The sequence below is a fragment of the Populus nigra genome, chromosome 16 (assembly GCF_951802175.1).
Source record: "Populus nigra chromosome 16, ddPopNigr1.1, whole genome shotgun sequence".
Lineage (NCBI taxonomy): Eukaryota > Viridiplantae > Streptophyta > Magnoliopsida > Malpighiales > Salicaceae > Populus > Populus nigra.
Window position 1 is genome coordinate 1,388,749 of NC_084867.1, and position 27,841 is coordinate 1,416,589.

At 31.8% G+C, this 27,841-nt stretch overlaps 3 protein-coding genes and 1 pseudogene across 3 annotated transcripts; 3 read left to right on the top strand and 1 right to left on the bottom strand.

Annotated features, from left to right (window-relative positions):
• The first annotated feature begins 6,724 nt into the window (after positions 1-6,724).
• Positions 6,725-9,358, top strand: LOC133675309 (abscisic acid receptor PYL8-like). Its single transcript, XM_062096652.1, has 4 exons — positions 6,725-6,852; positions 6,931-7,085; positions 8,122-8,337; positions 8,853-9,358. The coding sequence occupies exons 1-4, from the start codon at positions 6,726-6,728 to the stop codon at positions 9,069-9,071; spliced, it is 717 nt and encodes a 238-aa protein (XP_061952636.1). The 5' UTR covers position 6,725; the 3' UTR covers positions 9,072-9,358.
• Positions 9,359-11,063: 1,705 nt separating this feature from the next.
• On the top strand, positions 11,064-12,160 carry LOC133676227 (uncharacterized). Its single transcript, XM_062097853.1, has 2 exons — positions 11,064-11,761; positions 11,941-12,160. The coding sequence occupies exon 1, from the start codon at positions 11,064-11,066 to the stop codon at positions 11,292-11,294; it is 231 nt and encodes a 76-aa protein (XP_061953837.1). The 3' UTR covers positions 11,295-11,761; positions 11,941-12,160.
• Positions 11,477-12,589, top strand: LOC133675994 (F-box protein SKIP22-like; annotated as a pseudogene).
• Positions 12,590-13,852: 1,263 nt separating this feature from the next.
• Positions 13,853-22,013, bottom strand: LOC133675957 (ATP-dependent zinc metalloprotease FTSH 11, chloroplastic/mitochondrial-like). Its single transcript, XM_062097528.1, has 17 exons — positions 21,286-22,013; positions 20,562-20,715; positions 20,364-20,456; positions 20,130-20,215; positions 19,917-20,040; positions 19,426-19,545; positions 19,050-19,100; positions 18,614-18,675; positions 17,342-17,399; positions 16,615-16,740; positions 16,456-16,536; positions 16,057-16,186; positions 15,811-15,959; positions 15,202-15,483; positions 14,974-15,063; positions 14,822-14,875; positions 13,853-14,287 (listed from the first exon to the last, which is right to left on the bottom strand). Exons 1-17 carry the CDS (start codon positions 21,864-21,866, stop codon positions 14,132-14,134), a joined length of 2,397 nt encoding a protein of 798 aa, XP_061953512.1. The 5' UTR covers positions 21,867-22,013; the 3' UTR covers positions 13,853-14,131.
• Between the last annotated feature and the right edge of the window lie 5,828 nt (positions 22,014-27,841).

A 27,841-nucleotide genomic window follows, 5' to 3' on the forward strand; every position in this document is an offset into this window, starting at 1 on the left:
TGAAGTATAATTATGCAAGTTCTTTATCATTAAGGCCCAGGCTTAATTAATTTAGATTAATTTATGTCATGTAAATCCACCTAGAGAAAGAATATATACCGCTATTGTATAGTTTCGATATTTAATGGATCTTTAATGGGGAAAATTACTCCAAATTTCAATTTTATACAGTGTAACAAAATTTAGTTGAAATATAAATTCACTTTATTTGAAAAAGTCGTGGATTAGTTTAACTATATATCACTTTCATAAAAAGAAGAAAAGGAAAGGAAGGTAATTAACGAGTACTATGAAAGAAATCCCTCTTCGTTCTTTCATTTCTGCCGAATAAGTTAAGAAAACAAAAACCCAATTTAAGAATTAACACAGACAACGACCAAAGTTAAGAAAATGCATTATATCTACAATCCCTTCAAATTAAGGCCTTTGGATAACTCTCCTTTCAACGTTTTTCTTTCCCAAAAAGATAGGTAAATCCTCTTCTCAACATGCTTCATTGAAAAGCACGACTCATCGAGGATAATTTGTTGCTTGCTGCCTCGATTCCACTGTATATATCAAATATATAAGAGAGAAAGAAGGGTAGAAATTCTGAGAAGTAGTTTAACTAGTAAGATCTTAAATTTAATTTTTAATAGTTATGAATTCAAGTTTTTTTAAAACAACTAAAAATTTATATGATTATTAATTTTAGAGTTTATATAATTCATCCAAATACATGTAAATTCGTATATAAAAAAAAGAAAAAAAAAGGAAAAGGTAGGCATGCCTTGTTGTCTTTTATATGCTGTTATGCTTGATTGTTCTCTTGTCTTTTGTACGCCGGATGGGGTTTTGTCCGAGTGAAATAGGATGTTGCTTGACATTTGAGACATGCTTTAACCCTAGTAGGTATCCCCTTCTGAAACATGCATGAACTTAAGGACGCGCATGACCTCAATTCTTCACTTTCTTAGTTAAAGTCAATGGTTGGAAAAAAACAAAACCATGTGCGGACGAAGAAGGTGTTTAAAATGGTATTTTAAAAAAAATTAAATTTTTTATTTAAAATTATTTTTTATATTTTTAGATCGTTTTAATATTCTAATATAAAAAATAATATTTAAAAAATAAAAAAATATATATATTATTTTGATATATTTCCAAGTAAAAAATACTTTGAACCACAATTATTATCACACTTTCAAATACCTCCGAAATGACGGATCGAGAATGCAGAATCTTTTATTTTTAAATATATTTTAAGAGTATTTTTTAATTGAAAAATCAATAAATTAATTTTTTTTATTTTATAATAATTTTATTATTCTGATATCAAATATTAAAAAATATTTTTAAAAAACATCGATAAAACTTCATACAAGCAGTAGAGACCAAACTAGCATTGTCTTCTAAATGAGGCAATCAAAATCTATATACACTTGATGTGAACACTACAGATACCATGAGAAATAAATAAAACTACTCTTCATTCTTTTTATCATCTAGTTTTCAAGCTAGCTATGTTAATATTGCATAAAATTATTTAAGTGGTAAATCGTAATATAATTTCAGTGTGAATCAATTATGAAATAAGGCCAAGAGTAGTTAATTATATAGGTTTTTATTTTCCATTTCATTTATTTCCGTCATTTTTATTTCAATTTAAAGTATAAATATGCAAGTTCTTTATCATTAAGGCCCAGGCTTAATTAATTTAGATTAATTTATGTAATGTAAATCCACCTTGAGAAAGAATATATACAGCTATTGTATAGTTTCGATATATATACAATTTTTGTTCCATTTCATTGCCTAATTATTTATGCTCTATGTACGTTTTCATTGATATTATCACTGAATAATTTTTGTTTTTAATGGTTCTAATTAAAAAAAAAAACATCAAAATTCCTTACAAACAAAAACAAAAGAAAACAGATTAAAAGTAGAAAATGCATTATATCTACTCACAATCCCTTCAAATTAAGGCCTTGTGATGACTCTCCTTTCAACATTTATCTTTCTCAAAAGAGAGGTAAATCCTCTTCTCAACATGCTTCATTGAAAGGGTGTTTGTTTACGCGGTAAGTTCTACTTTTAAAGCTTACCGTGTAAACATTATGTTTGATAACATAAAAACTCACCAGTTTTTCATGTAGGACCCATGTATATTTTTGATGAAACATCGTTTAATAAGAAACAGCTGAGAGCTGCTTCTCACGTCTGCATTCAGGTGAATATAATTCACCTAGGTGTCCAGCTAAATATAAGTCACCTTGGCACTGTTCACGTGAACAGTGCCAGGCAAGTAACTACTTACATTAAAAAAAAATATGTTCTTACCAGGTCTGACCCAGTTATAAAAAATCAGTTTTTATCTTTATTTGTAATTGTGTTTTATTCAAAAAATTAGAAGGATATCGTTTGATGACGTAACAAAAAAATCAGTTTTTGTTGTTGCGCACTTAAGAAACCATGAAAAATATAGTCCTTGTTGGATATATTTCGTACGTGATGAAATTACACATAGTTTAATGGAATAATAATAAATATTTGATATCAATATTATTTATTTCATAATATAATAACAGTAGTTAAATCTACAATATTTAAATTAAAATCATCAATATATATATATATAACCTCAATTTGAAAAGCATTTTTTTAATCAAACACATTAAACTACTTTTTCTTCAACCTCAATTTCAACCACAGTTTTAACCAAACACCTATTTTTTCAAATCAACCTCAACTAAAAATATTTTTTATAAAATAATTTTTTTCAAACCACAACCACAACAGTTATCGCAATACCAAACACACTGAAAAGCACGACTCATCGAGGACAATTTGTTGCTTGCTGCCTGGATTCCACTGTAGATATCAAATATATAAGAGAGAAAGAAGGGAAGAAGGAATAGGGAGACATGCCTTCTTGTCTTTTATATGCCGTTTTGCTTGATTGTTTTCTTGTCTTTTGTACGCCGGATGGGGTTTTGTCCGAGTGAAATAGGACCTTGCTTGACGTTTGAGACATGCTTTAACCCTAGTAGGTATCCCCGTGCGAAACATGCATGAACTTCAGGACGCGCATGACCTCAATTCTTTTTCTTTTTTTTTTCTTTTTTTTTAATTACCTAGGATTTCCAAACCAGCTTAAACGCACTTCAATGAATCCTACAAGCCTTAAAATTAATGACAATATAAGTTTTTAGTGGCCGTGAGGTTTGTAAAACTCGAACTGGTGATCTTTAAAAAACAAACTTAAAAATTCATAATCAATTCAGCTACACTCTTCAGAATTACATGAGCTCAATTCTTCACTTTATTAGTTAAAGTCAATGGTTGGAAAAAAACAAAATCATGTGCCGATGAGGGATGTGTTTGAAATCATGTTCTTTTTTAAATTTTATTTTTTTTATTTCAAATTATTTTTTTTTATTTTCATATTGTTTTAATGTGATGATATTAAAAATAATTTTTAAAAATAAAAAATATTATTTTAATATATTTTCAAGCGAAAAACATTTTGAATCACAACCATTATTACACTCTCATTGAAATGACAAATCGAGAATGCGGTATCTTTTATTTTTAAATGTGTTTTAAGAGTATTTTTTAATTGAAAAATCAATAAATTGGTTTTTTTAAATAATTTTATTGTGCTAATATCAAATATTAAAAATATATTTTAAAATAAAAAATATTTTTAACTTTGTACAAGCAGTAGAAACCAAACTAGTATTGTCTTCTAAATGAGGCAGGCATTCTCGTTTCTCATTTAGTAACTTTCTCTGTTTTTTTTTTTTCATAGATAAAACCAGGTCAAGGGCTACCATGGTGAGACTGGGGTTTTAATAATTAACTTGGGTTAATTTATTTAAAAATAAATATTAAAAAAGTATTATTTTAATAAAAAATAAAATAAATAATTAATAAATTTCACCTCATTAACTTAAATTTTTTATTAAATTAAGCGGAATCAATTTCTTATCTCATTTATTTTCAACCCAGCCCCAACCCATCAGACCAGGACAGTATAGATTTTATAAGTATGATTTTTTCTTGGCTATATTATTTGCAACCATTATAAACAATCTTCTTAACCATTTATTTTAATTACTTTCACAATTAGCTATACTCTAACTTTTTGTGTCAGTATAATTAATCTTAATATACAAAAGTTCATGTACAAGTATTTGTGTAGTATAATTAAATCAAAGTAATTTACATACTTTTTTATTAATATAAATATTCAGATCAATTTTTATATATTTTAATTAATCTCACCAGCACCGAAATTATCTTCCAAATTTACATACTTTATTTTTTTTTAGTTTAATATGGATGTCCGGATCAACTTGCACGCACCTCGATCAATCATATAACTCAAATCTAAAATTATATAAAAAAAAACAAATCTTTTAATATTAAATAACTACTGATGACCACCTAAATTATTAAATTTACATACTTCTTGGTAAGAAGAGCTGAGGTCACCGTGTGTTAGGGTAACATGCACCTAAATCTTAGGGTAGAGTAAACACTTCTTTAATATCTGTCACATGCGCGTGAGTGACTATCCCCTGAAAAAAGGAAAGTCTTTTCTCAATTCCCTCTCGTAGAGCGTGCAATAAACTCTTGATTTTTTTATTTAATTCTCAGAGTAAATTATGTATCTCAATTGATTAATTCAAAGGAGTAAACATTTATTATCACTTGAATTATTATTATAATTTAATTCAACAACTTTTATTATAATTTTCAATAAATTCCATTCAGTTTTTTTTTTAAATGGAACCAATATTCATGTATTTCAAAGTTATTTGGGAACATGTTTGAAACAAAGTTTTTTTTAAAAATATTTTTATATATTTTTAGATTATTTTGATATACTGATATAAAAAATAATTTTTTAAAATAAAAATAAAATATTATTTTGTTGTATTTTTAAGTAAATTTTTTTAAAAAACAATCATTATTTTATTTTCAAACACTCTTTTCATATTATTTTTATTCTATACCGAATTACAACAACTTTTATTATGATTTTCAATAAATTCCATTCATTTTTTTTTAAATGGAACCAATATTCATTTATTTCAAGGTTGTTTGGGAACGTGTTTGGAACGGAGTTTCACAAAAAAATTAATTTTTAAATTTTTTTATTTTCAGATCGTTTTGATGTGTTGATATCAAAAATAATTTTTAAAAAATAAAAAAAATATTATTTTAATTCATTTCCAAGTAAAAAATATTTTTAAAAACAACCGTTATTATACTCTCAAATACTCTCTTTTTATGCTATACTGTATATGAATTGATAAAAAAATGTCTTCATTATTCGCCATCCATTATGTCACGCGGATTAAAATATGATTTTTTAAAAAAATAAATTTGCTACTTTATTTATAAAAATAGTTAAATTTATTAAGAATTAATTAACCGTAACTATTATAGATATTGTACTTTAGGATAAAATATATTTTCGTAGATAGGAGAGTGTTGTACACGCGCCTTCATTAGTTTGGAGACGTAACTTCTACTATACTGTTGTTTTGGACCAAGATGGGTCCCAGGAAATAACAATACATTAAGCGAATGTTCGAGAAATGTGCTGGCGAGCAAAGGTGCAAAGTATAATGCATTGGGCGGGTGGTTTAATCAATGATTATAATTTTATATTTTTTTTCTTTTTTTTTCTTTGTCAAATTTGTTTGAATGAATCCACTAAGTGATGGCTCTCTTTAACTAAAATTTTGTTTTTAATCAATTTAATAAGTTCTGATTTATTTAAGTAGCTATTAATATTTTGACTTGCCAATTTTATCCTTTGCATGAATATTGTGAGTGTGCTAGTGTTTTGAGAGAATAATTTAAGTAATTCCATTGGCTTGGCAATGCTTTAGTTTTTTTTTTTAGTTTTTAGTGTTTTTTATATATATATATATTGATGTAAAAAATATGAATAAAAAATAATATGGTGAATTTAAAAAGTATAAAAAAATGGAAAAATCTATCTTTAATTCCACCTCTCAACATCCAAAGAGAGGTAAAGATAAGACGTCAAAGGAGCAAAATCATTGACCCTACAAACTAATAATTAGCATTATAAATATTAATGAATACTTCTTAGCTCCCAAATGTGAAACCAATAAACAATATGAATCATACCTTATTAAATGATGCCACAACTTTATGTTCCCATAAAATGGACAGCTTTTATTAACCCCAAACACCATTTTTTCTCCAAAATAACACAGAAAATTCTTCATTAGTTCATTAATCCAATGGTATATGTATCAATAAAATAATATTTTCTACAATTAACTCTTTTTTTATCAATATTCTCACAATTATGATATAATTAATATAGCTATTCTAGTTTTATTAAGGATAAAATAAAGCTATTAAAATTAATTTAAGAAATAATTTTATTTGATTTAAGCGATGAACGCAAATATATATCGATGGTTGCACTACATTATTAATATATATATTATGTTAATGAAATCATATCATTAAATCTACGCTCACAATAATTCAACGAATTGATTTCTAAATAAAACAATGTATTGACATACTTTTCACTAATGATTTAAGATTTGTTTGTCTTTTTTAGTAAAAAATCTGAAAAGGAATTATTTCTTATTTTAGCTAAGGGCAATTCCGTCAACAAATAATAACACGATATTTCCAAGTTGTCGTTTAGTTAACCTCTTAATACTTTAATTTCAGGTGATGAGATGATAGAGAGGCTTGAGGTTATTTCCTCACACACACCCCGCCATAAACCTCTTTACAATTCCCACCGTCCATTGACCAGAGAAGACTTCCGGCGACAGAGAAAAGTCATCCTTGAAGAGTTACAAGGTGGGTTATTTTTACTAAATTGATATCTTTGATGGTTAGCAGAGGAAGAGAGAAATAAAGGGCGTGTTTGTTTTCAAGGAAAACGAGAGAAAATGAATGGAAATTGTAATGGAAGAGGAGGGATAGGATGTGTTGAGAGTGAATATATAAGAAGGCACCATACACATGATGATCTTGCTGACCATCAGTGTAGTTCTGCTCTTGTTAAGCATATCAAAGCTCCAGTTCAACTTGTAAAGTTTCTAACTTTTTTCCCCTTTAATTATTCTATGTTTGTGTATATGTGTTGTATGTATTGATATGTATGTGTGTGTTTCCTTCTTGAATTTTGGTTTCTGGGCTTTCTCTATGTTGTTCAATGGTTTGATTTCAAGTGTGTTTTGTATGTGAAGATTCTGCAAGTTTGGATTTTTTGATTGGTCCTGATCTATGTTTTATGTTTCTTTTTCTATTTTAGATGGTTGTGTATGGACCATGGAGTTGTTTTCCTCATTTTGGTGTGTTTGATTAACCAACCTCTTCGTTTAACCTCTGTTTGGATGCTGAGAAAAGTCAGGAAAAGAGGAGAGACATACGTATTCAATTTTTTGGATGTGTGAGTGTAGTTTTTACAGTTCAATGTAACATCTTTTCGTCTGGAATGTGCAAGCATTGGTCTTCTGTTTTTGGTTTCCTTTCAAGGCAAGCTGCAAAGAGTGAAAATGAGTTGTTCATCAACTGAAACACTCGTTTCTTGATGAAATTCAGTTGTTTTTTCTGCTTAATTTTCCTTTTTTCGTTAGGATTTCTTAAGGTCTTTGTCAGGTACAGCTATGACTTTTGCCATTCTTTTCTAAACTGTACTGTTTAGACTCTTGAAAAATCTTGAAACTGCTGAACCAAAAGTTTGAGTTTTGTTCATTAGAAAAGTGTTCAAGTTTGAATTAAACGAAACAAGGTGGTCCAGTATAATTGAACTAATTGCAGCTATTCTTTTATTTTATTTTTAATTTTTTTAATTGGGACGAATAGCTTGGGAAGTGCCACGGATGTCTTTTTCATGCACTGTTCTTACCAGCCAACTGGATGGTTTGTATTAGAGAATCCTTTTTGAAAAGAATATGCAGGTTTAAAGGGGAATCAATAGTGAGTAAATCTGTGGAAACGATTTGTCCTTCAATAATGTCTCGGTTTCTATTCTCTTTGGAATTTGATTGTTAACGAATTTCCTTCACTTGTTTTTTCATGGTTTACATAATCATTTCTGAAATATTTCTTTGATTCCAATAGGTTTGGTCATTGGTGAGAAGATTTGATCAACCACAGAAGTACAAGCCTTTCATCAGCAGGTGTGTTGTGCTGGGAAATCTTGAGATTGGGAGTCTTAGAGAAGTAGATGTTAGGTCAGGGCTTCCTGCTACCACAAGTACTGAAAGATTGGAACTTCTCGATGATGATGAACATATCCTCAGCATCAGGATAGTTGGCGGGGATCACAGACTTAAGGTAAGGAATCTGTTCTTTCCTTTCTTTTTTCTTGATATGCATGTATGATCTCTATTTCCCGTGAATTTGTTTTAGCTTCCTGAAAACTGCAAATTTTGTGCACCTTCTGCCTTGTGATCTGCAATTCTTGAGTACATATATTGAGTTTGTAGGGAAGTTGATTTGTTTACCTTTCAAAATTTTCAAAACGATCATGTAATTGAAATTTAGTCTATGTGGTTGACATGTTTTGAAGTTATACTCATGAATGTTTCCACTTGAATGGAATCCAATAACGTAACTAGTTTTGGATTTCCCTGCCATTGTTTGCTTCCAAGTCATAAAGACTTCAGTTGAATTGTTTAGAAAAATTATCATTTTTCGTTGGTGGGTAGTTGCAATTGAGTGAATATTCAAAAACCTTAAGGTCCGTGTTCTCTGTTCTCTTTCTTGACTCTTGATTTCTAAGTTCTCTCATTTCTTTTCTTATCAACCCAAACGAACCCAACCTGGTTTTACTTTCTACTTTGCCCCAGAACTATTCTTCAATCATTTCCCTCCATCCAGAGATCATTGATGGACGACCAGGGACTCTGGTGATTGAATCTTTTGTGGTGGATGTGCCTGATGGGAACACGAAGGATGAAACATGCTACTTTGTCGAAGCTTTAATCAAGTGCAATCTCAAATCACTAGCCGATGTCTCAGAGCACCTTGCAGTGCAGGACCGAACCGAGCCCATTGATTGTATGTAAAAGAAAATTCCAGACCAGAGATGTGGTGGAGGCTACAGTTGTGAAAGGATGAAGCTACCGGGGCTTTTGTATATAGGAGGCTCAAGAGACCGACTGGCAGCAGTAGTACTTTCTTCCATCTTTCAGACGCTCTTGCGCTCTTTTTCCTTGTAATTGTTATGCTGTCTATTCCCTTTTAATTAAATTATGTGCTGGACATCTTCAGTAGCTAAAGAACCACACTGTTATAAGTTTCTCATGCTTGTGAATGAAAAGGGGAAAAGAAGGATTATGTTTCCATTCTATGATATCGAAGGGTTTTGATGGCGGTGGCATAATTTATGCTGTAAAGAGTTGGCTTTTTGTGTTCTGGTTTTTACCTTGTGTTTGGGTGTAAAATACAGTAGAAGTGTTGGTAAAGTGAACATCCAGAACAGCTGAAACTTAAGATGGCGAGGGTGTCATGTCCTTCAGTCTTTGTCCTGGTATTTTCTATTACAGTTTGTAGGCATTGTTACAGCGAATCATATTCATTATTGCATCCATGTATAGTCTGGTGACACTAGTGTTGATGAAGCCTTCGAGGGAAAATCTGGGGAATGGTCGGAAAGTAGAGATCATTAGTCGCTTGCCTGCATTTCGCAGCAGGTCTGGACTCGATTTTTTTTATCAACACTAAAAGAAAATATAGGCATTGGCAACGCTTTAACAAAAACCTGAAACACATAGGTAAAACACTATAAACAATGTTTTTACTATTTTACTTCTCATTTCAAAAATAAAAATCAATGATCATTTGTGGATTGGAACAATGTTTTTACTAATTTGCTCCTTATTCCAAGAATCAATGGCCTAAGCAATGAGAGTATTATTGGTATTTCCATGGGAGCCACTAGTCATTGTCAAGTGGGTTGGGATAAATCGGTTGTTTTAACTTTTATGTATGGTGAAATTACTCATTTAATCTTGGCAGCCCAAAAAAAAAACTAATATAAAGGGCTTTTAGCACAATAAATTCACTTCATTGCACTTTGAATTAAAAATAATAATAAGCTTCGGTTTAGCTATGTTTTTATCTTTTTATAATGGTGTTCTTGTAATTCTCATGTTATATCAGAGGTGAGATGGTCATTTTATGAGCATAGAAATTAATTTTTTTTTTAAAAGGTTAGCATGTAAACAATATTTGTCAGCTGATTTGGTTTTGATTTTTTTGATTTTGTTTTAATTTTAGATGGTTTTTAAAAGTTATTTATTTATTATAATTTCATCAAATTTAATCCTCATTTTTTATTTTTATTTTTTTCCTTGAAAAATTAAAATTAATATTTGTTTTTTAAATTTATCTCTTAACATTAAATTGACTGGATGTTGAGCTTTTTGATTGAACCTGAATTTAGAATTTAACGAATTACATGTTTAATATATTAATCCAGGATTAAAAGATTCGTCGGGTTAGCTTGATTTTTTTTTAATTTTTTTTTTTGCAATTTCATCATGTTTTTAAGCTCATTCTTATATAAAGATTACATGAAAGTTGTTTTAGAATTTAGACCGGCTCAGCAGATTGATTCTAACTCCTTTTGATTTAATTTTTATTTAGTTGGAGATTAGATTATTTTTGTTCTTTCTATGAGAATTTTCAGTGATTTTTTAAAGGATAAGGGTTGTTATGGGTTTTTTTTGTTCTTTATTAAATTTATTTTATCGTGTAAGGTGAGGGCCAGGTATAATGGTGTAAATCTCAATAAAACAGATAACAAATAAATATGAGGAAATTTCTATAATTAATGGTATAAACTATAAAGATCCTGTTTTATTTTGTAAACCCTGAAAATCCAAACAAGAATAATAATTGGAGGAAAAGGGTACAATAGTAATTGACGGAATAAATAAATCTATGGGCTGAATGTTTTAGGTGTTTGTGGATGAGTCTAAATTTAACTAAATAAACACAAATCAGAGAGAAAATTTGGAGATCTGGTTTGATAGAGTGAGAGTTCATCGAAAAGGATGAGGCTAAGCAGCAAGCCCTTGTTAAAACGAGCAGGAGAAGGAATCAGCAAAACACTATCTGAAATTCTTGTCTGCCCAATCTCCAAACAGCCCTTAAGGTATTGCAAAGAAACAAATTCTCTCTTCAGTGATTCTATTGCTGTCTCTTTTCCTATAAAAGATGGAATTCCTTGTTTGGTTCCAAGAGACGGCAAGGTAATCGAAACTGTTGATGACCCAAAATCTTGATCCTGTTGTTTTTTCATCTGCTGCTAAGAATGGCATTTTATTACTAGGTTAAGTTAGAGAAAATCAGTGTCTTTTTCTCATATTTTGCGAGCTTTCTTGTCATTTAGGATTGTTGTGTTTCTTCTTTCGCTTTTGGTAGTTCAATCTCAGAATTATTCTGTATTGATTAACCAGTTTTAGCCATGAAACTGAGATTGAGATCTGTGCAATCTAAAGAAATTGTGAAAATAGAAGTGCCCGCTTCGTGTATTTTACAGCAACTAAAGGAAACCCCCTCTCGAGCAATATTTTTCCGCAGGCTCATATTTGTCTCTTAATAGAAAGGATGAGCTCAATGCATCTTCGCCAGAGGATTCTTTGCAATCTCTTGGTATTACGTCTGGTGACCTCGCTTATTTCTCTGTCAATCCCATTGCTGTGTTTAGGTTCTTGTTCCTCTGTAAGAGAACAGGCTCGAGGTCATCGAGGTAATGTACAAGAGCCTACGCCTGATCAATTGATGAGTTTTCCAGAGTCAGTTTTTGGTTTTAATAAGCTCGAAAACCAAGATTTGTTTGTACGTGGGCATGCTGGTGTTCAAGCCAACGATGCCAATTCTCAAGAAACTAAATCTGAAATTTCTCTGGATATGCTTGTGCAAGGACAGAAGGGTGAGCAGCATGAGATTGGAGGATCCGATACGTGTGATGCAGTTATTGAAAGACATGGATCTCTAGATTCAAAAGCTCGGAGTGGAGAAACCTTAGAGACACAAGAATTGACCAGTGTAGATTTTGTGTGGGCAGATGGTAAGAATGATGGGATGAATGAAAATGATAGGTCATCCATGTTGTATCTTGAAAATGAAAATTTTGAGTAGTGGAAAATCGTGAAGGATGGCCTTGTTTTGCCTTTATTGATAGATATTTGTAAGAAGGTTGGTCTGTTTCTTCCACCATGCTTGATGCGCCTCCCAACAGAGCTGAAGCTCAAGATTTTAGAGTCACTAGCTGCCATTGATATTGCAAAAATGGAAAGTGTCTCTTCAGAGATGCAATGCTTGTCTTCAAACAATGATCCATGGCAGCAGAAATTTGTGGAGGAGTTTGGAGATGGGACAGGAGGGCTGGGAACTGTCAATTGGAAAGAGCAGTTTGCTTCATATTGGGAGAATAAGAAGAAGCGGAAGAGGGATGTCAATGCCATGGCAAGATTATCATCAAGTTCCGCCCTTTTTCTTCCCAACCAGGAGAAATTTTGCTTGGTATTCCTCCACCCAATGGTGTCCTGGTCAAGGATTTCCTCGATTTCGTTGAAATTTTGCTCGAAGTTGTAATGCGGCTAAAGCGGGACTTGCAGCAGGAGAAGCACAATCCCCGGGAGCTTCAGGAGAGACATCGGAAGTGGATACCTCATCTTTTAAAGAAATATTTTGTCTATTTGTTTCTACATAAATTTAATGTGAAGTATGGAATATAAACTCGATGCGAATTTCAGAATATAAACTAATTTTGCTTCATGAGCAGGGGGATACTTTGAAAAATCTAGTTGGCTATAATGGCAGTGAATATTAATTAAAATTAAGCTAGTAATAACGGCGAGGGTTATTAATTGAAATTAAGCCGGCCACCATGACGGTGGCTATTATGTAAAAATTAAACTGGCCGCAATGGAGGGGGTTGTTGCTTTGACAATAATGCCTTGTAGCATGAGATTACGAGTAATGAAACAAATCAATGAACATGACTGATGTAAAACACAAACTATAATTATTGAAATTGTTCCAAGTGTATGGTTGACATGAGCACTGGCCTCGAGAAATGCAATAGATCAATAAATTATTGAACGTATAATTCATGAGGTTTTAAGGTATTCACTACGGTAATTACTATCGGTTGATGAAGGGAATATAATAAATTAAAAATTTAGCATAGTATTAATATACTCGAAAAAGATTAATGATTTGTGTTTATTTCAAGAGTTATATTAAAGATATTAGTGGTAATGAATGCAGACATGTTTATCCTATTTTTCAACGTTTTCAATATCATAGGTATATTTCATCCATCATAATAATCATGATATTGTATTTCAGATACTTGTGGTCATTTCATCATTGGAAAAATATTTGTAAATTATCAAGTTATGTTAATAATCTCATTATATATACTTGAGTAAAAATACTCTAAGATATGTACGGAAAAAGAATATATGACTTCCACTTAATTTGGAGGTATTTGTGCGTGTGCTCGAGAAAATATTTGTGATCTTGCTATTTTGTAAGCATGTTGTATACAACTATGCATTATTGATGGAGGACAGTGAGCTTTAGACCATCCTTGTGTCGATAATTACGATAAAAAATATTTTGGGGGTGGTGTCTCCGTAGAGAAAAACTCAGTTTGGATAATTCAAAGGGTCACATTAGTGTATAGTTCATGAAGGGGGCAGTCCGGTGACAATTTCCTCGTCGAAGCGCGTAAAATGGATAGTGAACAGCAAGGAGTACAGCGATCTTGGCAAAATCATGCGCAAGAAATGGTAAAAGGGGTGGAGCGCTAAAGATTAAGTTCAAAAAATACCATAAAGCTTGCCGCGCCCTGCCTATAATATCGAATATTGTATGTTCAAAATTCTACCCACAGTTGGGGTAAACGTTCAAATAATACATGTACGAAAATAGTACATGATCTATCGCTGTCTGTCAGGTTGAGGGTGTACGGAAAGAATTTCTATTGCACATCGTAGTACGAAACATGAAGGCGGATGATTGGAGAGGGATTGTATAAATAATCACCTGTACTGCTTTAAATATACTGTACAGAATCTCCCCCATGGTCGATTAGATTACATGATTATTAAGCCAATACAAGCTCCCCTTCTTCTTGCGCTGCTTCTTGCTGCTCGGGTTGCCGTCCTTCCCGGTAGGGAAGAAGAATGCGCTTTATTTCTTCTGCACTAAGTGTTTCATACTCTAAAAGAGAGTTTGCTAGTGCATGTAATGCCATCTCGTGCTGCAAATAATCAAACAAGAATGTCAGTGACTGCTAGAATTTGCTATACAGAACTTCAAAAGGTTACTTTAGTCTATTCAAGCACTAAAGGCACACAGAAGCTATTTCTTCAAAATCATCAAAACTAGTTAAGCTTGCAAGAGTCTTCAAGATACGACAGGACAACTTGAATAGAAGGTTCAGCATAAGAATGGCCTGTCACCCAAGGGATCTAATTCTAGTAAACTAGAAAGTTAACTATCAGCAACGAATCTCATGTAGTGAGGGTACATAGGAACAACAGCAGAAAGATTTTAACTGCTGACAGATTCAGAACTCTCCACCATATGATAATGTTCAAAAGGAACTCTTTCCAAAACAATTCTAGGTGAAGGAGCTGGACAGAGAATATTAGGGGCGTTTCAAGTCTCTTGTCTAAGCTCCACTAACATAATGTGCCCAGTGCACATTTTACCAAGGGAAAAAACAACAAAAAGTAATGCCTGATATTGGTGGATGTGTCCTCATAAACAATACTGAATCATATGAACAAACCTTCTTTAGCAAGGCTTTCACACGATCATATGCTTCTTTTAGGAGTTTCATGACCTACAGAAACGACCAAACAAATCACAATCATTCCGAAACCATGACCAGGGATTCACAAAAAATATTCCATAAACAAGACAAGGCATTCAAAAACATACTTCAGCATCAACACGTGACTGCAATTCTGAACTTGGTCTTTCTTTAATATGTATTGGTCCAATTGCATCGCTCATCCCACAATTTGATACCTTGGAAAGATGAAGATAGCATTAGAATGCATTTTGTGTCAATGGATTGAATCCAACTTAGATGTAACCATTTTACTCATTGTGGTTTGGGAGCTCTATAAACCAAAGGAAATGCGACTTTAGCATACAAACACATACCATATACTGCGCAAGCTCTGTAGCTGTGTGAAGATCACTACTTGCTCCAGTAGTGACATGGTCCTGACCAAATATGAGCTCTTCCGCAACTCTTCCTCCCATACAAACATCAAGCCGAGCTAATAACTGCTTTTTGCTAATTGATGTCTCATCGCTTGAAGGAAGCTGGGTGACCATTCCTAAAGCAGATCCTCGTGGCATTATAGTTGCCTTGTGTATCGGGTGTGCACCCTCGGTATTGAAAGCTACAATAGCATGGCCACTCTCATGATATGCTGTTAACTGGAAACAAGTGTAATAGCATAGCAATTAACAGTGATGAATCTCACTGGATGTTTCCAAGTAAGCTGAACTGCTGAAGACTTTATGCATGGCATGCAAAGGTCTCGTTTGCTTGCCATATGTGATAATAAATTAATAATAACCCCCTCCCCAAGTCTGTACAAACTTAAAATGGAAGTAGAACGAGACAAGATAGTTCAAGCTTAGGCCAATAGATTAAGCACTAAAAAGATGGGTTCCAAGAATATGTAGCAAAATGTCAACCATGCAAGGAAATCATCCAAACCTACAACTCTAGAGATTGCCTATTGACTGATTTATACATACCTTCTTTGACTCTTCAGAAATGAACATTGTTTTCCGCTCAGTACCCATAAGTATCCTATCTTTTGCAAACTCCAATTGTGCAGCAGTTAACTTCTCAGCGCCTTCTACAGCAGCTTTAATAGCAGCAATGTTCACTAAGTTTGCGAGATCTGATTGCAAAACAAGAAGCAATGGAAAAATTTGTTGGTAAAATTGAATAAACTTCTGCCAGAAAACAAAATATGCAGCTTCAATCAAATGAACCACCAGCTCCATTGAAGCCTGGTGTGCCACGAGCAATTGTTTTAACATCTACATCATCAGCCATAGGCTTATCTTCCAGGTAGAGCTCCAAAATCTCTTGTCGGCCTTTAACGTCAGGATTTGGAACAACGATCTAAAAAGAGTTCTTGTCAGTCATAACCAAGGATATTAATTCAAATAAAAAATAGATGACATATAAGCACATAGACAGACACTCTGGGTTTGTCCAATCATTCATGCATTTATTTGAGTGAAACCATTTATGGAAACTCATCCTTAAACTCTAACCTAGAAAGTAGAATTTACAAGTAGAACCACGAGTATGACGATTCAGTAAAACATATTCACCTTAAAACACAATGTCATTTTAACTTTGAAAGCTTAGAGAATAATACAACATACATGCCGGTCAAATCTACCAGGCCTAGTCAAAGCTGGATCAAGAATATCAGGCAAGTTTGTTGCAGCCATCAATATTATTCCCTGCAGAGGAAAAATTAAACAAGGTTAGAAAGGTGGCAGTGAACTGACACATTATATTACAAGCTTATCTATAGATACCTCATTTTGTTCGAAACCATCCATTTCAACAAGTAGTTGATGCAATGTCTTCTTTGTATGGCCTTCCCATTGTTTCCTTGTTGACCCAACAGCATCAATTTCATCAATAAAAATGATACAAGGAGCCTAAAAAATGAAAAATGGTGTTAATCATACAATGAAAAGGAAAAGCACAGTATTAAGGCATCACTATACAGCTCAGATTTCAGAGTTTCAATCATGAATGTAATTAAAGTCGAGGTATAGATGATTCTCTTAGAAACTAACATATTCCTATTGAATTATACTCTTCTTTTTTTTTTTTTTTTTTTTTTTTTAGCATTATACAGCTAGCTATAAATTTCACTAAAACAAAGCAGACAATTTCTATATTTGTATATTCCTATTGATTATTCACAGTTAGCTGACAAGCAGACAGGGAAAAGGATAACACCAATTTTTATACACATTCTTTGTGCAAAGATCTCCAATATCATAACAAAAACTCCTTTATTTCAAGAAAATGCCCTCAAAGTTGTCTATGCCTGTTGGAGACCCATTTTGTACGTCTAGGAAATCATGAATACATAAAAGAAACATAATGCAATGTCATGTACAGAAGTGCATATTTGTTCAGCCAGAAGAGAAGAAGTCCTACAAATGGTTGCCAAGATGATTTTAAATTTTTCTGTGTTTTTGTTTGTTTCTCCCCTACTAAACTGCCAAAAAACATCACAGAACAACAAACCTTTTTCTTAGCAGCTTGAAATAAGGATCTTACACGCCGAGCACCAACGCCAACAAACCTGCAGTACAAAAAGTAAGATGAGACTTTTTTTTTTTAATATGAGAATGCTGAAGGATGGGATTACTCCTAAAAGCAAGCTTAATCTTACTAGAAGATGGAGTTTCAATAGCAAAAATAGGAGAATTAGACATCCTTCCAAAAGGTGAAAAGAAACAACAATCTAGTTCAAAGTAACAAAGCACTCCAATCCCATTGTATATCTATCCACTAGAGAGGTGCCAAAAAGACTATCCAATCCCCCAACAACTGCTTCAATATGAAGATCATCAGAAAACCTTGCACCCATCTCCATCCAAATGCACCAAGATATTGCAGTAACAACACATTTCCTAAAATCTTATAATCTATCTACCTTCTCAAACCCACAAAAGACGCCAACAAAAATTGTTAAACCCTCCTCCAGATCATGCAAAACACCCTAACAAATGCAAGCAATCTTTGCCACAATCCAGCAGCCTTCCTGTCCAAGAAACCATCCATACTTGATACAATTGTTCAATTTAAAATGTTGCCAGAATGCTGTGGCCACTTTATTGTTGGATTGGCCATTAGGTGCTCCACGAGAATCAAAGGACCATGATGGCATGGCAGTTCAACCCAATATCATCACTCAATTTTATGCTTTAAAAAGCAGATTCTGCAGCTTCCCTGCAGCCTTTCCTCGAAAATACATGGCCAAATCATTGTCACCTCATCCTCTACCACCAGCAACTTCTGCAACTTAACATGTTGAAGCTGCAGCTTTTCTCATAAATACAAGCCAAATCACTTCTTTCTCATTCTTGCCACCAGCAAATTCTTCAACACTTCACTGATTGCTACCAAACACAACCAAGTGAAAGAACCAACTCATCTCTAGCTGTTTCTAGATATGCATCAACTACTCAAACATCATAGAGTGCTACTCAACAGACAACAGTTGGTGAACATGGCAGGGCCATCTCACCAGCACCCTACTGCATCTTTTCTTAATTCTTGCTGCGAAGTAAGATAGCTATCATATTCTCCACTTCTACCAGATATTAATCAGCAGTAAAAATATAAATTTTTTATTCCACTTAAAAAAATTTACCATTAATAATTGGAGCATAAAAGAACTTAGCTGCATTGTTTTCCCAAAGAAAAAACAGCATTGGTATAAGATACTATGTAAATTCTCTTTTTATTATTACAAGTAAATGAGGTAATCTATTTAAGGTAAAGATGACTCACATTTCCTCAAATTCAGATCCTGCTCTATAGAAAAAAGGCACTCCAGCTTCTCCAGCAATGGCCTTGAGGTTCAAGATAATACAATTATCAGAAGAAGTACATGAATATAAGCATAGATGACTAGTACTCGTGACCATAAATTCAAAAAAGGATGAGCATCCAATAGGACAATTTGTAAAATACAATCTTGAACATAGGAAAAGACAAGGTTGATTTGTTCCAGTGAGCATCCAAAAGAATCTATACTTTCTCTCAACACGTCATTTTGATATTTATGATCAAATGACACAAGGGTTGCTATTTATTCATCACAAGCTTCAAAGATAGAAGTTCAATAACAGAAAATAAAAGTGGTCAACAGCTAAAGACAAATATCGAAGGACAAGAAATGCACAAGTCAAAAACCCATCTTAAAAAATATACAAGTAAAAGTTACCTTGGCAAGCAATGTTTTTCCTGTACCAGGGGCTCCTGTCAAAAGGATTCCCTGCATTGGAATGTTGTTAAACTCATGTTTTCAGAAACAATTCAAATTCTGAAGTAAAACTTCTCTTGTAATGAGTTTTTTACATACAGAGAAAGGTACAACAAGAAGATGAGATAATAGTAATTGATTTCTCCCATGTACAGAAATGAGTGTGATTGCTGAATAGAAACAGAAAGGAAATGATTGAAGTTATTCATGACAATTGGAACACAAAACCTATCATTCTAGTATATGAACTATGACTAGTATATTCCACGCTGTAGGGTTCATACAAAGTACACGAAACCACATGTTACGTATGATAACAAAAATATTTTGCACAAACCTTCGGCAACTTCCCACCAAGGCGAGTAAATTTTGTTGGGTTTTTTAGATACTCCACTACTTCCTCAAGCTCTTGTTTTGCATCGTCACAACCTTTAACATCCTTAAAGGTTTTAACATTCTGCAAATAAAAGTTAAGACCAACCATTATATGCTAAATACAAGAGTAATATACAATAAAAGAATATGGCTTTCCAAGATATAATTTCTCCAATCAAGTAAATGTTGGTCTGGGATAAAAGTTTCAACGCTAAACCAAAGTTCCCATTTTTCTTCCCTACTATTCCAACTTCATGTCTCTAATCTTGCTTTATCTCCCTTACTAAGAGACACAGGAACAGGAACACATCCAACAAGTTAAACAAATTCTATTGATCTGCTATCCACCCCTTAAAGAAATACAAAAAAAAAAGAAGCAATCGTGTAACTGAAGGTAGCAGGATTCTAAAAAACACCCCCAAATACTTCAGGCACAAAATGTTCAAAACTCACTTTCTCTGGCATAACTTCTTTATTCAGCTCTTTTGGAGTATAAGAAGAACTTGAGCCAACTCCTGAAGCTCCTATTCCACCCAGACTCCCTATATACTTTTGAAGTGCAGCAGCACCCATTATCCTGAAAAATGAATTCCGTATCTGATAAGGTAGAGAAATAGAGATGGGAATGGTGAAACAAAGTGCAAGAGGAAATGCAAGACCTCGTACCAAACTAATCCAACTGCAACAGTGAACAAGATTGTGGATATAAGCTCTTGAGCAAACCGTGACTTGTTGGATACTTTTGGATCAACCTACCAAAAACCAACAGGAAAAAAAAAGAACTTTTAGAAACATCAAGTTATTCACATTTATCTTCTAAAATAGAAGGCAGAAAGTATTAAACCACCTTGCTCCATATACAAGGTCTCCAGCACAATCATTTTTACAGTTAACTCTTACCATCACCACATGCAATGGCTGCTTTTCAGATATGCCAGGGTTCATAAATTGCTTATCTGTGTCCCCTGATGCACGCTGCTTCAATTCTTGCAACTACAGATTAAACATTAATCGATCAAATATAGTGCAGAAAACTGCGGCATCAAACATCACATATCCAACTAACTGAATGACAAACAAACATGTGCTTTAATCTACCAAAGCAGGAAGACTGGAAGGCTTTCCAGATTGTTCATCAGGAAGATAATCTGCAATAGAATTAGTAACCACAAGAGCTCTAAGATACTCAGCGACTCCTTTGCTATCCACTGCATGGTCTCTTTGTTCAAACCTCTTAATCACAGACTCAGGACTGCAAAAAAAAATTAATTAAAAAAAATCAGTAAATGAAAGACAGACAATCAAATTCACTTTTCATACCTATTTTTCAACAATCACACAAACACTAAACTAAAAACAGAAGGCTTAAAATTTAACAAGAAAGGGCCAAAACATGTTCCTCAATCAATTTCTAAGCATCCAAAAAGAAGACAGTATATTTAACCAAAAAAGTACTCTTAAAACTTTAAACAAACAGCCCATAAAATTCAATTCTTCTATAAATTTCTCATAAACCATACAGATAAAATTCGAAACCCCAGAGAAAAAAAAAAACCAGTAATTTTAATTAATGAATTAACCAATTTCTCATTCACCGAGCAAATAACATAGCAAAGTCGAAAATATAACAAACACCACAAAGTTCAATTCCTTTACCAATTTCTCAGAAACCAAACATATTAAAGCTCATAACTTCAACAAAAACCCATCAAATTCATTTCCTTTATCAATAATTCATTTCCTTTATCAATCTCCCATAAAACAAACAGAAACCAAAGCTCAAAACAAACCCACACAAAATTATCAAAATCTAAAGCCAAACCTGTGCTTATTAAGCTCAACTAAAAGAGCAGTCTGTTTTTCAGCATCTTTAGGATGAGCTTCAGCTTCAGCAATCAATTTCTCTAATTTCTTCTCTTGTTTCCAAAATGGCCACCAACTAAAACTAAACCAATTAGAAGAATAAGAACCCATTAACATCAACAATTTCTGAAACCCATTTTTCATTTTAGTCCATAACCCCATTAAAAACACCGCCACTCTTATTCTCCCATTACTATCATAAACCCCACCACCACCTTCTTTCTCCTCCACTAAGTTACCTCCCTGCCCTTCCTCCTCCTGCCTTCCACTCTCATTGCTCTCCACTACATCCACCACCTCTTGTGTTTTATCGGAATTTGAAATCGGAGGGACTGTTTCCGAAACAGGGTCAGCATTGTCAGGGTGCAATGTACAAGGTATTAAGAAAGGGCGGAGTCGGAGGTTTAAAGAAGGAGAAGATGGGGTTTTAGAGAGAGAAAGAGGGGAGTTGATGGGGTGGTGAAAGCTGCGTCGTTTTGAAGGAGAATAGAGAGAGAATGAAGGTCTGCAAAGAAGGGTAGCTTGTAAAGTGATAGCCATTGTTGTTGATAACGATGAAACTTTTAGGGTTTATGAATAAATCTATCAAAGAAAAAAAATTATGGGTTCCCTCTCTATGGTTTCGAAGAGAGAGGGGGGAGTTTTGAGAACCACAAAGGAAAGGAAAGGAAGGAAAGTTATCTTATCTTTGAGCTTGTAATTGGATTTTGATTGAAATTGGCGCCGTCTTTTTTGTGTGATTGCAATCTTTTCTACTTTTACTTATGTTTAGTTTGGTCTCTTTTTTCACTTTGGGTTGACCTTGGAAGTTGGAACTCAAACTATCTCCAGGGATCAGGGATGAGTTTTTTTTTTTTTTACTCTAATTATATCACATCAATTTTGCATTGCCATTTTTTCCAGTGATTTGCTTCTTTGGAGGTCAAATTTGTTTTTAACGATAATGTGAAAATCATGTAAGAACATTTATTTAATATTTTTTAAATAAAAAAACATTTTAAAAAATTTATCACAGCTAAAAAACAAACACGCTCAAATTCTTATTCAAGTTATTAGAATAATTTGTTGTTATTGTTTGATATTAGAGCTAGACTATGGTCGCTCAAGCCACTGGTAAAATTAATTTTTTTTAATATAAAAAAATTATTTAAATAATTATAAATTAAATCTAGATTATTAAATTATAATAACAGAAAAAATTATGATCTAATAATCTAATATTAAATAATAAAAATAAAAAACATCCAAAAAAAACTTGAATTATAATTATCTCTACCAATCTTCTAAATTCTAAATGCAATACAAGATTAAGATTAAGATTAAAAAATTAAAAAAAATTAAAGTTAAATCAATGAAAAAAACTTAAGTCAACACCTGTTTTTTTTTTTATAAAGTTTTAATATTAGTTTGATAATAAAATTATAATATTATTGTTTCAAGGACTTCTTAGCCTTTAAATAGAAAATAATAGTAATGATGTAAATAATATATTTTTTTTGTGAGGATGTTAGGTATAATCAGGGGTATAAAGTTTATAATATAAATAATAAGTTTTTAAAGTATAAGAGTAAATAAAAAATATATTAATCTACTGGAAATTAAAGGTAGTTTTTCCTTATAATAACGTTATTGGTGATTCAATGATTATAACGCGGTTATATATAATGATAACAATTGTTACTGGCTATTACATTGAAAATATGGTCTAATAACGACCAATTTACAAAAATGAATTTTTTTATTTTTTTGCAAAACTTTGTATTCTAATTAGTTCATATTTTCATGTTTTTCACGTACTTATATAGTTATAATATATGTTGTTTATATGACTTCTACCAACTAAAAGTATAGTTTTTGTCTATATTTAATAAAGAAAATAATGATAAAAATTATTTAATAAAGAAAAAAATTATCTTTTATATTTAATAAAGGTCAATTTTATAGTTATGAAAAATTACAATTCATATCTTGTTTCAATATAAAATTTTAATTTAAATAAAAATATCAAAATACTCTCGTATATAATATATTAGAAAATTAGAAACTCAAACAAAGATCATATCGAAAATTCCCTCTCTTCAAGCATATTTTATTCTCTTTGTATATCATTTTTTTTATGATCTAAATCCAGATTAAAATCAAAATTTAATGTTTTTTTTATTGAAAAGCAATTAGTCATGTTTTTAAAAAAAAACTTAAAAAATAAAAACCTCAAATTGAAACTTAGGAAACACCCTAATTTGTTTAATCATGTTCAATTATTTTAATCCACCCATTAATCTCTCCTTTAAACCCTAATTTCTTATCGGTCTAGTGTTCTGTCCTCAAAACTCATTTCTGCAGATGGTTGGTTTTTCACTCTTTTCCGATTTTCAGTTTAGTTCTGTGCTTAAAATGTTTCTCACATTTTATCAGGTACTCGGGTCCATCTTGGACCCAAAATCTTTACAGACAGTTCTCTTGCCCAAACATATGTTCTCGTTGCTTGAAAAATGTGGCGATGCAAGGATCACGGAAGTTATTTCCGATGGAGGACCTGTCTCCACTCTCCATGTATCCAGACTATGATTTTAAGAAAGCAATGCTCGGTGGTGATTATTTGACGATCATGTTTACTTCTAGACCAGTTCTCTTGCCCAAACATATGTTCTCGTTGCTTGAAAAATGTGGCGATGCAAGATCAAGGAAGTTATTTCCGATGGAGGGCCTGTCCCGACTCTCCATGTATCCAGACTATGATTTTAAGAAAGCAATGCTCTCCTACCTCATCGGTGGTGATTATTTGGCGATCATGTTTATTTCTAGACAATTTCCCTGGTGTTTTGTCAGTTTTGAATTGGTCTGTGAACTCACTACATTAATTGACAAGCTTCTCGTCATCTTCTGAGCAAAATGTGAGCAAGGAAAGAGATGGTGAGTTTTCTACAGCCTATGAGCAACTGTGTTTTGGCTTGTCCAAAGTGGCGTGGCATTATCAAATCCCAGAAGGAGTTGCGAGAAATTAAAAGCTGAATAGTTGAGAGAGGGAATGGAGAGATAAAATTGGCTTGTTATGTAGTTATTGATGACTGAAATAAGTTCTGGTTCTAGAAATCAATGGCGAAGGATCTATAAGCTGCTGGCATGTCTCCTTAAAACTCATGTCTTTGGATTTGTCAGGAGGAGAGTTGTTTTTGCAAGCTTTGAATGATATGTCTTTGGATTTGTTAGTTTTAAGGGTTACTCAATGTGACGAAGACATCTAGAAAAAGACAGAATTAATGGTTTGCCAGTTACAGGAGTGCTCTTTTTTTGAGCTTTCACCGGGATAGCAAGATTCCCATGGCTTGCAGGTGACGACGACGTCGAGTTGGCGGCGGAGAAAGACTCCGCATTCAGGCGAGCCGCCCGGTGGTACTGTGTAGCTTTCATGTTTTATGAAAATTAGAGCAAGATTCTCAAGTATGTGGGTTTTATGTGGAATCCACTGTCATGGATCATGGAAGCTGATGCATTGATGGCCGTAGTCTTGGCAAGTGATGATGGAAGACCTCTAGATTGGCTGGACTCCGTGACTTTACCTGGTCCTTGCATGTTTGTTTGAAGATCCATCAATCTACAATCTGAAAAGTTAATTCTTCGGCACAATGAAAATCACATGTTGATAAAAGTTCAAAATTAAATAGCAATATATATTGCAGTTATGGCAATTTTATAATTTTAACATAAAAAATAAGAAAAGAGTATGTGTAGCATTTTCGTTCTTTTAACACAAAATAATTATTTGATCATTAAATAAAAAATAATGGTAATCATGTATATAATTTTTTATTAGCAAGGATGTTAAGTGTTAATGCGTGTAAAAAGTTTATATATAAACTGTAATTTTTTAAAATATAGCTGGCAACTGTAAAATTAATCAAACTACAATATATTCAAGGTAATTTTTTCTTTAATAGAATTATTAGAAAAATCATGTACTATGAAAGTTTGTTAGGAATTGCTAATGAATCCATGAGAATGATAGTTGTGATTATTATTTAATACTAGGAAAGTTTGTGTTCCTTCACTATGACTACAATCGTGATCAAATTTATTATTAAAAAATAAAATTGATTAGACATTGTAGACTCTTTTTTATTTTACTCTGGATTCACATAGTAGAATTATCATTTTTCCCATGATAATACAAAATTTATAACTTAGTTATAGAGGTAAAATGATCTATTCTATAGGATTAAATTGTCAATTTCAAGTTTATAGCAGTATATAGTACTTTTCATATTCTAGTTGCACAGTAAAATGGTTAAACTACCTTTAAAAGCTAAATTAATTAAACTTAAAGATGAGGTGCTTTTCAGGCATTTTAATTTTTTTTGCATGGTAAAATATTCATATTACTCTTAAAATTAGATTTTCCTAAAGTCAAGTTTAAGGGCGTTTTCATCATTTTCATATAAATTTTTTTGTAATTGGAAAATTAACTTAGGGACATTTAAGTCTTTTAATTAAAATATAATATTATTTAAATAAGAAGTTGATAACGCGTGCATTCAAATGAGAGTTGTGTGTGATGTTTCTTGGCAGCCAAACACCATAGCAGTGAGGTGTATGTCGCATCCCTCTATACAGTGAAGTTACAACAATGTTTTTTTTCTCACTATTTTTTCTCTCTCTTCAACCTTTAAAAACACATTATCCTTTAAAAAAATCAAAAGAAAGTGTGGTCATTTATTATTTGGTTCTTATTTTATTTATTTTGATTATGCCAATTGTCATGTCTACACATTTGTATTTGTTATTTTATTTATTTTGATAACTACAAGAAAATAATTTATCTTATTTATTTATTTTTTAATTTCATCCCTTAATATTTAATTTTTATATCAAATTTAATGCTTATTTTTATGCATTTCTTGGTTGATTTTTTTTCAATTTCATCCCTTATAATTTGATTTTTTATATATCAATTTTGGTCCTCATTATTTTCACTTCTATTTTTTTTTTTGGATCTTTTTTGTTGATTTTCTTTTTAACTTTACCCCTCATTATCTAGTTGATTGAAAATTTAGCTTTATGATTTATTTATTGTTTTCCTTTTATGGTTTAATCTAACCTTATGATTTATGTTACGAGTTTAAGAGATTAAACCGGGTTGAATTCAGTCTTTTTTAAAATTTTATACTTCAATATTGTGTTGGTTGGAGATTTGCATTCGTTATTTTTCATTTTCCTTTCTATAGACTTATCTCAATTTCATATCTCAGTTCATAAATTCGACCTATATACTAGGGTTTGCTCGGGTCTTTTTTTTATGTTGCTTTTTTTTAAGTTTTAATTTTAGTCCTTATTCTTTTGATTGTATCAAATTTGATTATATTTTGTTTTTTAATTTCATCCTTTATCATTTGATTTTTATATGAAATTTGTTCCTTAATTTTTATTTTTTTCTTTTACTTTTCTTGATTGATTTTTTTTCAAATTTCATCCCTAAACATTTAACTTAATTTTCTTGTTATGTCAATTTGGTCCACATTCTTTTCAATTCTATTTTCTTTTGGATCATTTTTTGTTAAATGTTTTTTTTAATTTTGTCTTTTATTATTTGGTTGATTGAGAATTTAGCTTCATGATTTTTTTGGGTTTGATTTTGATGGTTCAATGAGACCCCATAACCCATGTCATGGATTTAAGAGATTAGTCCAGGTTGTATTCAGTCTTTTTTAAAATTATTTTTTTTTTAATTTCATCTTTTGACATTATATTGGTTGGGGATTTGTATTCATTGTTTTTTTTTATTTTTTCTTGTATGGATTTATCCTAATCTCATGTCCCAAATCAAGGATTTAGAAGGTTTTTTTAGGGTTGATTCATGTCTTTTTTACGTTGCTTTTTTAGAAAGTTTTATTATTATTTTTCTATTTCATGCCTTCAACGATGATTAATTTGAGAATCAATCTTCATGATTTTTTTTATTTATTTTCTATGAAGTTATCTCGATCTCACAACTAGATTGCAGATTTGGCTTGCTAGCTTGAATATACTAGGTTTGTTTTTTTTTTCAATTTTGTTGTTCGACATTTTATTTGCTAAGAATTAAGATTCATAATTTTTCTCATTTTGCTTTTTATATAGTCATCTCGTTCTTATTTAATTTTTTTTTGTTAACAAATAAGATTATAGAGACCTGTTAAGAATATTGAAAAGATAGATTTTCATGGCATTAACAAACATATTATTAGATGTCTTTTTTTTATATAATCATATTATTAGATTAACCAAGTTTATCAAATCTAATTGACTCAATTACATTAATCTCATATTTTTCTTGATTTTTTAAAAGCTCAGGCATCATCTTATTATCTTTTTTTATGTTGAAAAAAAATTAATCTGGCCCGACGTATAGTGCAGGCTACCTAGTTTAAAACTATGATAAAAAATATTGAATTAATAGTATCTGATATAAAAAGTCTGTAAACTTAACCAAGAACCTAACAACATATGAATGACATGGTTTTTTATACATGTATGTATCC